Source organism: Macrobrachium rosenbergii, chromosome 14, assembly GCF_040412425.1.
Source record: "Macrobrachium rosenbergii isolate ZJJX-2024 chromosome 14, ASM4041242v1, whole genome shotgun sequence".
NCBI lineage: Eukaryota > Metazoa > Arthropoda > Malacostraca > Decapoda > Palaemonidae > Macrobrachium > Macrobrachium rosenbergii.
Window position 1 is genome coordinate 38,406,671 of NC_089754.1, and position 15,998 is coordinate 38,422,668.

At 37.5% G+C, this 15,998-nt stretch overlaps 1 protein-coding gene across 1 annotated transcript; it reads right to left on the reverse strand.

Annotated features, from left to right (window-relative positions):
- Nucleotides 1-4,236: 4,236 nt before the first annotated feature.
- LOC136845949 (uncharacterized) lies at nucleotides 4,237-13,764 on the reverse strand. Its single transcript, XM_067116486.1, has 4 exons — nucleotides 12,550-13,764; nucleotides 11,871-11,966; nucleotides 7,654-7,817; nucleotides 4,237-7,348 (listed from the first exon to the last, which is right to left on the reverse strand). Exons 1-4 carry the CDS (start codon nucleotides 12,676-12,678, stop codon nucleotides 5,794-5,796), a joined length of 1,944 nt encoding a protein of 647 aa, XP_066972587.1. The 5' UTR covers nucleotides 12,679-13,764; the 3' UTR covers nucleotides 4,237-5,793.
- Between the last annotated feature and the right edge of the window lie 2,234 nt (nucleotides 13,765-15,998).

Here is a 15,998-nt window from a genome sequence, read left to right on the forward strand (position 1 = left end):
TTTCATGGCTATTCGTGGTTTCGATATATATTCCCAGAAGCCTTGATAGTCAGATTCAGGGCCTATCTACATATGGAGATTGAAGGCCTTTGTTTTCATTGGCACTCAAAGACCATTTCATCTGACGTTTGCATGTTTCGGGCATGAACAGACGTTATAAACTTTGATGAATTTTATATTAATGAATTTATATTAATGTCTTTATTTCATAAATGAAGAGTTCTTTGTCGTTCTTCGTTTATTGTTCCTTCTGTTGCTTTTTTTTAGTATGTGGGTTGTAAATGTGATCGAAAACCACGATAATTTCCCTTAAAAGTCTATGAAGAAAGCAATTTTTATGAACACTCCCCACTCCCTTTCATGTCTGTATGATACCGTTCATGTACCTTGGTCTTGGATTCCTTATTTGTCTAAGTAAAAGGGATACAATCTCTTTCTCTCTCTCTCTCCCTCCAGAGTCTTCTTGATCAAATTGGCTCATTGTTTATTTTACACTGAGGCTCACTTCAGTTTGGCATCACAACAAGTGATTTTTCTTTCCACAATGTCACAGCAGCCCGCTATACCATATTTTATGGAGAAGCGACCAGGGATGGAATGTCAAGGTTTAGGAGTGCCCTCCTGCATAAGCAGTCTCATTGATAAAGGATAAAAGGACAAAAAACTACTAGAGACAATTCTGCTTGGATGAAACTGGTGAAAACACCCATGTTTGCTGGAGAGTGCGAAATCTGGACCCCTTAAAAAATTTGGATTGTCGCGTCAGTTCCTGAAGAATATTGAAATTTTGCGAATTAATTATTATGGCGTCTACTTCTTTTAAATCTAAAATGATTCTCTTGAATAAAATAATGATAGGACTACATCACTCAAGAGCTAATCCCTTTAAGTTACTCGATTACTAGTCTCATCTTGAAAAATTATGTCAGCAACGTCAGACATTTAGAAAATTTCTTTCCTTCCTAATTCAGAGACAGAGATTTTCATAGCATTTCCGTGTACTAGCAAGGTTGACAGCGTCGCTGAGGCCAGTGATGAAGAAACACTATGTATGGAGGATTAATTTTTTTCAGCCTCTTTATCAGTCTGTTACTTTCAGGACTGGAGGACATAAGAATTAGCTACACTCTGAAAATCAACATCGGCTCAGAGAAGATATACTTCAGCCTAAAAACACAATAAACGCATAAACACTTGGCTGAGATGGTAAAGGCGGGTCTATTCCAGCTCTAGTAAATGTATCTGAATCCGACTGATAGTACGTATGAGCGGGAATAGACTTACGCCTTTCTTCGTAGTCAGGTAATTATCGTTAACTTGTTCTGATACCAGGACCGGAAATCAAGTCTCGGCCGGGCATCAGAATAACTTCATTTATCTTCATTTGGTTCTTCTAGGCTGAGTAGTGACAAGCGTTTCCAAAGTGTGAAGAAATCGAGAGGTTAAGAGGCCATTACAAATTGCAGAGTGTTTAAGTGAAATATATCATTAAAGGAAGAAAAATTAAGCAATTTTTCTTTGATTTTTTCCTCGTACTGGTTCGGCTAATGTATCAACAGCATCCGCAGCACTGATGATAGTACCGAGTGCTCTCAAGAAATATAGTCTATAGCACTGATAACACAGACAAAGAAGTGGGCGTGGCCAAGGATTCACCACCACATGACCGGCAAAGGCAATAAAAAAAAAAAATAGAAAAACGGACCAGAGACACCGAAGATAAAAAAAAAAAGAGAAAATGAGGATGGTGCATAACCCTTCACGCCAGGGGTAATCACTCTTGAAGTTGAAGGTCACAGATATATTTTGCCTCGCGGGCGAAGGGTGATGACTGGCTGGCTGGCTGACTTATAAGCTACCTTTCGCTTTGGATGTTTGGCTGGCAACTGGGAAGATCGCTTACGGGCTGTTATGCTCCTCTTATTCCCTGGCAACTGAGGAGGTCGTGTAATGTGCGAAGGCTATCGCTAGAAAGGCCAGGTGCTCCTTTCTAGTTTTCGTTTTGAGATGGTTCTTCATCGTCTTCTTCTTCTTTAAAATTTGCGTTGGAATTTAGAGCTATGCATCACATTTTCTTGCTCTATAGGACGGGATTAGTTACTGGTTGTTATTTGTTTGTTATACTCATATCCAATAATAATTTTATTAAACTTACCTGAGAAAGGATAAACACTTCCGTACTCCGCTACCTCTCCATAAGTCTTATGTTTAATCCTCTTTATGTGATTGTTTTGTCTGTGAGTGGAGACGCAATTGAACAATAGTGAATTGTAGTGTCTGTTGATCAAGCAATATTATTAAAGAATGCTTTTATTTAGTCTTACATTTTTATTTATGCTATTTTTTTAGGTGAGTCTACAAGTACTGCATAAATTTCTCTTCCAAGTCAAAGATCGTAATAATAACATATGACTGCAGGCGTATCAATAGACTATACTTATATACGTGATCATTGTTAGATAATTGATTTGATATTTATTCATTAGACTGTCGACTTACACACGTCGCGAGGCAGCTAGGTATGGAGACTATGTTAGGAAATTAGTCATCCTGTCATTTTTGTGACCTCAAGCAAGTTCTCTCTCTCTCTCTCTCTCTCTCTCTCTCTCTCTCTCTCTCTCTCTCTCTCTCTCTCTCTCTCTCTCTCTCTCTCATCGTGACTGAAGAGAGCACTTATGTGTTAGGTAATAAGTTTTTACCGTTCTTCCGTTATGTGAATAATTTGGCGAAAACTGACCGTACAACCACAATTCCATTACTTTGGTTGTCCCGTAATTTCTGCACCAAGGTCACTCAGACTGTCGGGTATAACCCCACCCCTATTATCCTGGGAACGAATGCTAAGGTTCTGCTTTTTTATTTATTTCTTAATTTTTGTTTATTCTATTATTCCCAGGATAGGGATAAATCCAGGTCCATTTCACTATTCCTTCTATGCTTGTCTGCTATATGTTGGAGAGGATAGCTGTTGATATGTTCTTGAAATCATTTCCTCATTCAGGTATTGGACTGTGTACTTGATGTGTTGCCTTACCAACCAGTTTTTCCAGAAAGCCAATTGTTCATTTGTCAAAAATTTGCTTTATTGGTTCATGTATTTGTTTCTGCTTATCTTTTTTTTTTTATTTCTATTTCTGTGCTTTTCTATTCACTCATAGGTTTATTTATGTTTACTGTGTTTGTGTAAGCAATTTTGCTTTTAACGATTTTGTTTCTCTCTCTCTCTCTCTCTCTCTCTCTCTCTCTCTCTCTCTCTCTCTCTCTCTCTCTCTCTAGTTCTTCGTTGGGATAGTGGGTTCCGTTCTCAGCTAGCACTCTGCTGGCCGCGAGCTCGAATCTCCGACCGGCCAGTGAAGAATAAGAGGAATTTATTTCTGGTGATAGAAATTAATTTCTCGCTATAATGCGGTTCGAATTCCACAATAAGCTGTAGGTCCCGTTGCTAGGTAACCAATTGGTTCTTAGCCACGTAAAATAAATCTAATCCTTCGGGCCAGCCCTAGGAGAGCTGTTAATCAGCTCAGTGGTCTGGTTGAACTACGATATACTTATTCTCTCTCTCTCTCTCTCTCTCTCTCTCTCTCTCTCTCTCTCTCTCTCTCTCTCTCTCCCTTGGTAACTTCTCAGATAAACGTTTTGGTTTTGTCTCTTAAAACTTTACAAGGAGTTATATACACTGATCACTTCCAGAACTGGCAGGAAATTGATGATTTTACACCAATTGCCATTCACCTTTTAGTTTTCTGAAAAGAAAACTATTGTGCCGGCTTTGTCTGTCCGTCCGGACTTTTTTCTGTCAGCACTTTTTCTGTCCGCCCTCAGATCTTAAAAACTTCTGAGGCTAGAGGGCTGCAAACTGGTATGTTGATCATCCACCCTCGAATCATCAAACATACCAAATTGCAGCCCTCTAGCCTCAGTAGTTTTTATTTTATTTAAGGTTAAATTTAGCCATAATCGTGCTTCTGGCAACGATATAGGATAGGCCACCACCGGGCCGTGGTTAAAGTTTCATGGGCCGCGGCTCATACAGCATTAAACCGAGACCACCGAAAGACACATCTATTTTAGGTGGCCTTGATTATACGCTGTAGCGGCTGTACAGAAAACTCGATTGCGCATTTTTCACTTGTCTTCTAGTACCACCAATATTACTCACCTGGACATGGATAGATAGTGAATTATGACGTGGCAAATCGTACTAAAATAAAATATGTGGGACTGAGTAACAGCAAAAAAGCTTCCGAGTTTTATTCCTTAAAATATCACAGAATTTTAGGACGGAAGCCTTCAAGACTTCCGTCATTTAGTATTTTTTTGTAGATTTCACGGAAATCTAACGTATCTATAAAATAATACTGTAGTGAGATATACTATTTAAAGATATTTTTTATGGGAATAATTTTACAATATTTTATGTGTATACGGAGATGCTACTCATGAGATAGTTTTTATCATATGGGAAATATTAGCACAGACAATAAGTCATCTTGAAAAAAAAATCACTATAGTACAGTTGTCAAGTTACATTTCTGCTTGAAAAGGCATTATTTGTACTAAGTATTCTGAAGGCACTATAATTCTTTCATAGTAATCTATATATGAATGGCACAGGGATAAAATTTACATAGTAGCTTTTGCACCCTGAAGATGCGTGGGTATGAATACGAAAGGCCCTGTTACTGAACTTAATAAATACAAAATTAGACTTTTGGTTTGGTGACGAGGAAGATCAGTAGAATGTGGGAAGAATTTTGAAGCCTTAGAAGGAAGAGGGAACAGTGGGTGAAAGTGGAGGAAGTAAAAAGAGTTGCTGAAGGGGTCGGACCCTCTTGCTTTGGGAGAAAGACAAAAAATATTAGGAAGTTCTTCATATGGCACAAATCTACGTACGAGCTAAATATAATAAATATTATTCAGAATGGAAAGTATATGGAAGATGAGATATTTAAATTAAAGTAGAAAGCAACGTTACAACAACTTTCAGCTGTTTAGATATATCTCTGAATTGAACTGAATGGTGGTATTAAAATATCAATGACAAATACATTTAATTTTTCATAAATAATTCTTAATGAAGAATCCACACTCGCCTTCCACGAAGCATGACCGCGAAATTATATAAGGTCATTAATGTATTTCAAACTGGCTCATTAAGGATAACATGGAATTTGTAAGACAATCTTGCAAGGCAAAGCTGGTGATGACCTGGCCTTATGCCAGAAAAGGCCCTGACACGATGGCGTCCCGTAAATGACGGAAATGTATGCGTAAATGAGTAAGATTCCTGGTGTGAGCCTATGAACTCAGGCCAACCTACCGAGACGGCTTATGCTTAATTTTCGATATATACATAAACTTGCATTAGTGTTATAGAAATACTATGTGTCAACTAATATCTATAAGGGTTTTTCGTATAAGCAACACTACTGAGAATATGGAGTGGGTACTGGTAAACATACTGTAATGATATGAGTTTTCCAACAGTCTAGTTAAACGATTACTTTACCAATTAAACAGAACAGCATAAAAATATATCTTATTCTGAGCACTAGTAGTCAAATATTCATCTTTTATAATGAACAAGGCCAACAGTATCACAATTGTAAATTATGTCCTCACCGGGAAAATTTTACACTTGTAGGATTTTGGCACTGATCACTGGTTTGTAGGTCTACACTTTTAGAACATTAGTTCAACACCGGTTTTGGCACAAACGAACATTTGACAGCTGTAGAACAGCCAAGAAAACTCTTGGCAACTGGACCACTATAAAGCGAAGCTGCAGTTCCATCACCAGGGTCTCCACATGTCTTTGTCTTCTTGAGGTGCCGAAGTGGAAGGCCGGTCTGGGGAAGCATTGTCTTCTGAAGTGACCTCTTTCTTTGGTGTCGTTGCCCCAATCGGCGGCGATGACCCCGACGGGTGGGGAGATGGAGGAGGAGGTGTCTTTTTTGGAGATGGTCCCGGCTGGTTGATCTCCTGTTGTGGTGATGACTCGCTCAGGGGCAATGGAGTAATCGGAGGTGGAGACATTCTATGTGGTATTACTGCAGAAGGCACTAAGGGGGCTGTTGGAGTGTCTGGGGGTGTCATTTTCAAGGGCAGAGGAGCCGGTATTAGTCCATGAGAGGGCTTGTCAGTCTTCGATATTTTTGAGGGAGGGTTTGAACTTTCAGGGTCTTCAAGGGGCCTTTTTTCACGAGGTTTATCTAAGGCTGAAGTATTAGTGGATTCATACTGGTCAGGCAATGTAACGGTTGGTGATGGCATAGAAAGGACGGATGAAAGAGAAGTATGATATGGATGAGAGTGATGGGGAGTTGTCAGAGACAGATTAGTTGCTGCTGGTTCCGTAGCAATGGACTGGGAGGATGTTGGCACTGTATGAGGAACTGTACAATGTGTAGAAGTTGTCTGAGTGAGAGCAGGGTTTGTAACACCCACATGCGTGGACGACGGATGTTGTAAAAGGGAGTCTTTTTGACCAATGTGCGCAGGAAAAACCTGTGATGTCGTTGGGTGTTTTGGGGTAGGAATGGATATTGTTGGATGGGTTGGAGTGGGTCTCTCAAGCTGTCTTTTCTTGAAAGAAAAATCTATTGGTGTTCTTATGTCTCCCTCATGAGACCCAGCTGACTGAAGTGTTAGATTTACAGGTTGTACTGCAACTTGTGCACTGATCACAGTCTCTTGTTTATGATCTGGCACTGTGAAAATTCTTCGAGCTGTTGGTGCTATGATCGTTTGCATCTGGGTACTTGGTAAAGACTCCTGTGGGCGGATATGAGGCTCTAATTGTGCTCTGGGTGGCGAAGAAGCTCTTCTAACGGCGGTGAAGGCCGAGGGCCTTAAGGGACGTTCCCCAGAAGAAGAGGCACCTTCGTTAATTTTAGTCAAAGAATGCTGCAGCCCCTGTGGTGGCTGAATAGCTGTTTGTTGAGGTGGAGGAGCTGTGTGTGGTCCTTGAGAAGACACTGGTGGAGGCGCTTGCTGAGCGTTAGGCTGAGCAGTCCCATGAGGTCCAGCTCTAGCCAGCAAGGACAATCCTCCATGGAGAAGTAGGGCAGCCCCTGCTGTGTCTCCGGCAGCAGCAAGCCTAGCTGCCACTAGACCATGGAGGAGACGTGCTTGGTTGTTGTTGACGTCTCCCGGACTCTGTTGTAGTTGTGGAGGTGGGGCCTGTGGTATAGCTGTTCCTTGTAGGTGGGCCAGTGGCAATGGGAGCCCTGCCATGGCAGTAAACGACAACGGCGTCATAGCTGAAAGACCAGACACACACTGGCCCAGGTGCTGCAGAAGGCGCTGTCGAACACCGGCGTCTACTCCTTCTATTCTTGATACATATCTGAAAAATGAATAATTCTTAGGGGCAATCCTTTATGGCACTCTATATATAAATAACAACATTCGGTTTAGATGATGCATAATAGATACTCATGATAAAGAGAGACCATTGTTTTAGTAAGGGTCAGCTACAAATATTTCAAACACTTTACTCCGTTTACCTGCAGCTATTTACTTGTGTTCTTCCTTCAGGTACTTGTTTTATTTTACTCTTAATACTATACTATGTATTATTAATCAAAAGCTCAATAAGAATGAAACTCTGATAAAGAATGAAATTTTCATGTTGAACCAGTTGTCCTTTACCTTGTAACTTCCTGAGCACATTCGGCGAACCCTCCCCGAAACTTGGTGAGGACAGCAGGGTCGTGGGCAACTGCCAGAGCCAACTGCTGTCTCTGCACTGCCTGCAAGTGCTTCACGGTCATTTCCAGTATATCAGCTTTCTCCAGTTTGCTGTGTCTCGCTGGCTGTTGGAGGAAACAGTGATTTATAGCAACAGACTTAGGACAATAGGTTTATGTTTATTATAACTATGGTATTGTGTAAAGATGAAGAATAAATGTTTAAAATGGCCCTTTTCCAGTTTCAAGTAAGCAAGAAAGTGTTTTATTTTGTTGGTTATAAATTCTACAGAACAGAGCTTGTAAAGCCGTTGAAGATAGATTGGTACTATTGATTTTGTTGGTGTATCAAAACGTGAAACAAGAAAATGTTTAATTAAAGTAGTTTATACCATTTACAAAATTTGCAGAATTAATAAATACGAATTGAAATTAACCGTAATTAAGCCGTAGATTCTTTAGAGTTACTATGTACTTAAAACGACACAAATGCGTAAATATATAATTATTGACCAGTGAGAGAGAGAGAGAGAGAGAGAGAGAGAGAGAGAGAGAGAGAGAGAGAGAGGAGAGAGAGAGGTGAAGGGATCGTGGGATGGGAAGACAGATAGGTCAGGAGTGTGAGAAAATTCGTAGCTCCTGTTTGTGGGGGCGGGACTGGCTTTTGGGGGACTGGTCTGGGGTTATCCAACTCTTCGAAGGAAACCGAACAATACACATGCCGATTGTGACTAGAGTTATGCGCATTGTTCTCACCGCTAAGATTCTAATTTTCTATGGTATTTTTCTGTTTCCCTTTTATAAGTAAGACCCTAATGTTCGATAATGATGATAATTCTCCGTTCCAAACTTATAGGTCTAGAACCAATACTCTTGATTCGCCATTGTCTCTTAACGCCTGTCTTAAATTTCAAGTTGCGCCGAAGCCCTAGACCAAACTTCCGGAGGAGCAGTGTAGGAAGTTAAACAATGTTTAACTCCCTTAAAACGCCAGAACCCGAAGTTGTCCATTGAGCAATCAGGATTTCCACAAATAGTGAGCTTTTAACTTTTGCGAACTCAAATAATGATAGAGCACAAGAGTTTCGTCATGACTGACTGTGCTGTTCGTTGATTGCAAATTCATTAAATTTAGTTTGACAAGAAAAGAATTATTGTTGTGAATAATGTATTAATAAACAAAGATTTGTGATTTAAATATATTAGCATATATACGAACATTTAATAAGGACAAAGTTTAAGCACAACTCTTATAATATATTGACAGTTGATATTAAAGCAACTTATTTTTTCCACGCAATTGACGGACGAAAATAAACTATTTAAAACCAAACACTTAGTACGATTTGACGACAAGCACGAAACAGGCGTAAAGAGCGAAGTGCGCAAGTGCTTTAGACTCATGAAACCCAACGTACATGCAAACGCCTAGACCAAGCGAAAATAAAAAAGAATTGCATCACCAAAGGTCGTGACAGGATGCATTTCAACTTGATGGTGTGAATCGTAAGTAAAAAGCAGAAGAAAGCGAAGGGAAATGATAAGAAGAAACAGGTGACGTGAACGAAGGGAGGGTTCAAGTGGTGGGAAAGTTCTCACCAAAGCCTACGTCACCCCTCTTCCCTAACTTCGTCTCTCCTCTTATTTTTTTTTTTCTGAGCCTTAGTATTATATTCAACCTTCTTCCGTTGTTATAATCTGTTGCCTAATAGAACTCATCATGTCACCAAAGATAAAAAAATTTTATATATATAATCAGCGAAAGGTTTATCTTCGGTTTGAACTTTTCAAAATCAATTTTGTGACATCAGCACCAAGTAGGTATTGTCAAATCAGTCTATTTTTATTTGCCATATTACAGTTTTACCTGCGTCTTCTCCTATATTTTATATCTTTTTTTAACTTCACAATTATTACATGACATGAAAAACCTTGGCAGGTTCTGGCTGACCTGTGACGAAAATTATATAAAAAAATTCATGAACATTAATTCGCCTATATACCTTGATATATATACTGTATATATATAATATATATATTTATATATATACTGTATATATATATATATATATATATATATATATATATATATATATATATATATATATATATATATATAAATTACAAAAATCAATTATATTTGATAAGTGTTTCTTTATAAACAACGATAAATAGTGACATTGACCACCTACTGCTACAGCTGATGCTATAAACAATATCATTATAGTGTTTTATTATTATCATTATATATGTTTTTTTTTGTTAGCCTCTTTACTTGTTATTTTCATGAATAGTAATGGCATTCGTGTGATAGTGGTAATAATACCAGCAGTATTATAGCAGTAGCCATGATCTGGATTATCATAGTATCCCATGCACCACTTCCCGTTTTCTATTCCCCCTCATCCTTTTCCTGTCTCTCACGTCGCAACTCCTCTTTCTTCCTTGTTTCCTTCCACCGGCTTTCTTTCTTTCTTTTCGTTTCCCACACCAACAGACTGACCGTCTCTCTTCCCCCCTTCTCCCCGCCACTGGCATCCAGACCTACCCTACTTCTTCCCTCCTTTCCGCCACCCCATGTCTCTGCTTATCTTCTCTTCTTCTTCTGTTAATGACACCTGCTCCCGTCTCCCCTCCTCCGGCTCCAAGTGTATGATTAAGGTCTTTATACAGAGAGAGAGAGAGAGAGAGAGAGAGAGAGAGAGAGAGAGAGAGAGAGAGAGAGAGAGAGATCTTGGAAATAACGGCATGAGATCTTTAGGCAGAAGCAGGATCCTGTATGGATCCTGGGCAGAAGAGTTGCGTCATTATTTCAAACGATCTTTTCAAAAAATAGAATGAATGGACTATTGTTGGAACAGCCTAAAAGGTCATTAATGATTTGCATTTGGATGAAGATAGAATAAATAGAAGAAATTAATCAGTGAGTATAGGTATGGTAATATAAATACTTTACAAACGAGACAGTAGTGAAAGCCATTAAAAATAAAGAAACTAATGTGGGTACTGAAATTCTTCATGATTCTTAGTCCATACAATGAGTATATTACATCAATTCAAATAACTTCTCAAAACTTCTAATCCTACAATTATGAAAATATAAGTAAAAAAAAGAAAATAAAATATGACGTCACTGCTTCCCTACAAGTCTTCGGCTGGGTCCCATTCAGTTTGTGTATCGCTTGTTATAACGCGTTATTAACCCCACCTGCTTCTGGCTATTGGGGAGAAAGAGAAGGAGAGAGGAAGGCCTTTCTCTTCTTGCATATGGCCGGGAAGAAAGCACTGGAATGCGATGGGAATCGCGGTCGGGAATGCCAAGGAATGCAAGGAATGTGGAATTTTTCTCACGGTGGGGTATTATGGCTGCCTTCACCACCTGTCCTCCTCTGGGTCTCAGGCGATATAGCCGGTGCGGAGAGGGCCGGGGGGGAGCGATTACGAAAAGAAACCTCTCTTTAGAACCAGTGTCCAGATGCTGCTCTCCTTTTGTCGGGTTTTAAATACAAGCAACGACTTTTTGGCGTTTGAATATCTAAGCGCCGTTGGGGATTTTTAAATTTAAAGAGATTGTGAAAGCATTTCTTTTTATTCTTATTATTGGCGAAGAAATCCAGTAAATGTAAATATGTATCAGAAATATATATACAAACGAGAGATCTCGTTTGCATATATATATATATTCCTAATATACATTTACATTTACACACAAGGATTCCTTCACCATTTTAATGACGCATGCTATTATGAGATTTTTATGGATTCTTATTATTGTTACTAATGTAAAGTACTGTATCTATAACAATCACAATTATTATTATTATTATTATTATTATTATTATTATTATATGGAGACAAAGTTAAAACAAGAACGATTTAACTCTGTCTGGAAGTTATGAACCTTTCGGTAGATCTGTGGCTCAAAAAACCTCCTGAATCTCGAGAAATAAACAGTTATACGTAAAGCTGCAAGACAAAGGTTTATTTTTTTCAGTTCCTTGTTTCTGCATGACGAAAAAGAAGAAGAAGAAGAAGAAGAAGAAGAAGAAGAAGAAGAAGAAGAGAAGAGAGAGAGAGAGAGAGAGAGAGAGAGAGAGAGAGAGAGAGAGAGAGAGAGAGAGAATAACCAACGGCGGAATTTGGAATTACGGAAATAATGGACATGGGAAGAGAACTTACATCTTTCTTCATAGCATCCAGAATGAGACTCTTCAGTTCGTTCAAGCAAGTGTTGATTCTGGCCCGTCTCCGTTTCTCCATGATCGGCTTATTGCTCTGTAGAAACGATGAGAAGATAAATAAATTAAAAACGCTTTGTATTTTCATCACTATACCATCACTAAAGTTATGGCTTCTCCAAAATAGGATTCGTTGTTCGCCTGAGTTGTCTGGTGGTATGAGATAAGCCACGACAATCAAGGATCGCGAATGAAAGTCGTTTCACTGAGCTGGAAACCGAAGACCAGATCAATGACCCTGAAGTTTATGAGGTCACAGGTAGGCTCCTGTGACGTTAGATGATCATTGTCGTTCAGTAGACTTTTTTCTAGCTTAAACCTATAAGTGATTATACCATTTTTAACAAAGGGGTATATGATTCCTATCTATATGAATTTTGTTAAAATGAATAAACCCTAAATAACGGAAAAGAATACAGTTTTTGATCATCTTGACTTTACTTATTACATGAGTTGACAAAACAGTTGGTTCTGGTGCAAGCGGCAATGCATCACAATGAGGCCTGTTACCTCGTAGAGGGAGCGAGAGAGAGGAAGGAAGGACTTAAGTTTATCAGAAGAACCTTTGACCTTATTTAATAATAAAAGGCTTTAAATAAAAGTATTTAAATACCCCTCACCTTTCTCAGCTCGGCCTTGGACAGGGGCACGGTGTGGTGATGAGGAGACGGGTCATCCTCGGCCGGATGGTGGTGGTCCTCCTCCTCATCCTCGAGGTGTTCCTCCATCATGCTTAGTACGGACAACATCCTCCTCTTCCTCCTCCTACTCCTCCTCCTCCTCCTCCTCTTCCGGTCACACTCCTACTCTTGGGTCCGCCTCTGCCTTCCTCTTCGTTGGGTTTTCCTGTTCCTCTGTCTTCTTTGGGAGGGGTCACGGGGCCTTCTTTGTTTATCTTGAGTGAAATTGATTTCTTCTTCCTTCCTTCACGAGTTGGAATTCACCTTAACTCTCCAGAGAAACACGGAAGAATCTTGTTTTAGTGGAAGCCAAGTTATAGCTTTCAATAAAATCCCTTGATTTTTATTCCACACTTATGCAGAAATTCTCAAAACTTGAATCCAGCTGTCTTCTACGATTTCCAAAATTAATTGTGTTTTTTTTAATTAGATTCTGTCTTCGAGGCATAAAATTCACCTTGACTCTTCAGAGAAACTCTTTTGCTTTCTAGAAAGCAAAGTAATTTCTTAAAATTCAGGGATTTTTATTAAAAAAATTCACCAAACTTGAATATAATTTTCTAAGATTTCCCAAAAATTTTTTCTTCATTGAATTAAATTCTTTCTTACAGACTCACAAAATACATTCCGACTCACTTATTTTGACCTCTAGTGCCCTTGAACTGCGTCTGACCTGTTTTGTTCTTGACCCTCTTACGCAAAGGAATCCGAGTTCATTTCAGATCATAATTCTTCTTCTTAATCCAGTTCACATCAGATCGTCATCGAAAATTCTGAATAGCGAAATCTTTAGGATTGTTTTAAGAAACTTCAAATTTTATTTATGTATTTTTGTCAGAATTCAGAAGCTTGCATCGTAGTTTCACATTTAGGGTAAAGTAAAGCTTTCACTTACTCACACGTTACAAAAATTATATTGTAAAATTATTCCATTTATCCACACGTTAAAAAAAAGTATATTGTAAAATTATCAGTCACTGGGCGAGAATCACAAAACACGAACAGGTTTCAGAAAGGAGCAAAAAATTAATAAAAAGACAATATCACTTCACGTACGTAATAAAAACAATTTTGTCCCTTATTTACAAAATTCCGTCTTAGGAATAAAATCACTTCGACACATGCGAGCAGCAGACACCTGCAGCAAGTGTCGACTCTGACTCCAGACTGAATGAAGCAAGTGCCGAAAGTCGCGTGAGACGTGTTCGTTCGTACGTGCGCGCGAGCGCGAAAGTGTGTATATGTGTGTGTGTGTGTTTAGGCGTGGGAACCTTTCGTCTGTGGTTCCCAGGCTCTTCGGGTTGGATTGGTCTGCTCTCTCTCTCTCTCTCTCTCTCTCTCTCTCTCTCCGCTGTTTTCTTGTTTGTTTTATTATATGTCTTATTAATATTTTGATATTTAACTCTAATATAACATCCTCATATATAATTTCTGAATATTTCAAATTAGTGTCTCTCTCTCTCTCTCTCTCTCTCTCTCTCTCTCTCTCTCTCTCTCTCTCTCTCTCCGCTGTTTCTTCTGATTGTCTTAAGTCTTCTTCATATTTTGACATTTGTCTTGAGTATGACATCCCCACATATAATTTCCGAATATTTCGTACCAGTCTCTCTCTCTCTCTCTCTCTCTCTCTCTCTCTCTCTCTCTCTCTCTCTCTCTCTCTCTTCTCTCTCTCTTTCTCTCTCTCTCCGCTGTTTCTCTTGTTTGTTTTATATATAAGTCCTATTAATATTTTGATATTTAATTCTAATATAACATCCTCATAAAATAATTCCTGAATAGTTCATATTAGTCCTCTCTCTCTCTCTCTCTCTCTCTCTCTCTCTCTCTCTCTCTCTCTCTTTTTGTTTTATGTCTCATTCATATTTTGACATTTAACTTAAGTATAATATCCTCATTTATAATTCCTGAATATTTCATGCTAGCCTCTCTCTCTCTCTCTCTCTCTCTCTCTCTCTCTCTCTCTCTCTCTCTCTCTCTCTCTCTCTCTCTCTCTCTGCTGTTTCTCCTGTTTGTTTTATGCCTTTTCATATTTTGAAATTTAACTTCAATATAACCTCTTCATAAATAATTAGTGAATATTTCATATTAGTCTCTCTCTCTCTCTCTCTCTCTCTCTCTCTCTCTCTCTCTCTCTCTCTCTCTCTATATATATATATATATATATATATATATATATATATATATATATATATATATATATATATATATATATATATATATATATATATATATATTTTATATTTTCCACTACACTTTCTTCATTTCTTATCACCAGTTATATTTTCTTTCTTCTAATCTACCATGTCTTTTTCGAACCGAACCTAGGCAGTGAATGATGTACCTGGTAATTAGGCCACTGTAGTAGGACGCAGTCAGAACGGAAATCGAATATTTTCGAGGCCTACTCATTGTCGTGGAAAAAGAAGTAAAATTTTATATATATATATATATATATATATATATATATATATATGCATTTGTATATTTATAAACATTTATATATATATCATATGTATATCTAACTATCTATCTGTATATATATATATATATATATATATATATATATATATATATATATATATATATATATATATATATATATATATATATATATATATATATATATATATATATATATATATATATATATATATATATATTCAGTGCTTTAGGATATACTTTAACATGATGTTAATCTGGAGCATAGAAGAGAAAATACAGTAAAGCCTAAAACAAAAAAAAATAAATCTCAGGTGTTTTTACTATATTAAGATGGGGTCTTGTGTTAGACAGGTGTGTAACTCGATATTACCTCACATATTCCACGAGGTCGTTGCTAATTGCCTCTGGTGGAGTAATTAAATCTGAAAAAAACAATCAGTGAACTACTGGAGACGTTAAATTTTAAATTTATAATTTATGTATACATATATATGCATTATATATATATATATATATATATATATATATATATATATATATATATATATATATATATATATATATATATGCATTACAGTATAAATTGTATATATATATATATATATAATATATATATATATATATATATATATATATATATATATATATATATATATATATATATATATATATATATATATATATATAAGCAGAAGATCAAAATCCTCCGTCGGCTTGACGCGCGATTAAAAGCAAATCCCGTTAGGATTAAAAGGCTTGCCTAGTAATCCTACACTTAGAAAACATAATCCTCCGAGTAATCCTATCCTTAAGGATCAAATATCTATAGTATCGCACGAACCTTTGGCCGTGGGCTAATGTTTTTTATTATTATTATTTTTTTAATTTTGTTCTTTTTGGTTCTTCACTTTCATTCATCCCAATACATTATTTCTAAAATATCCTGA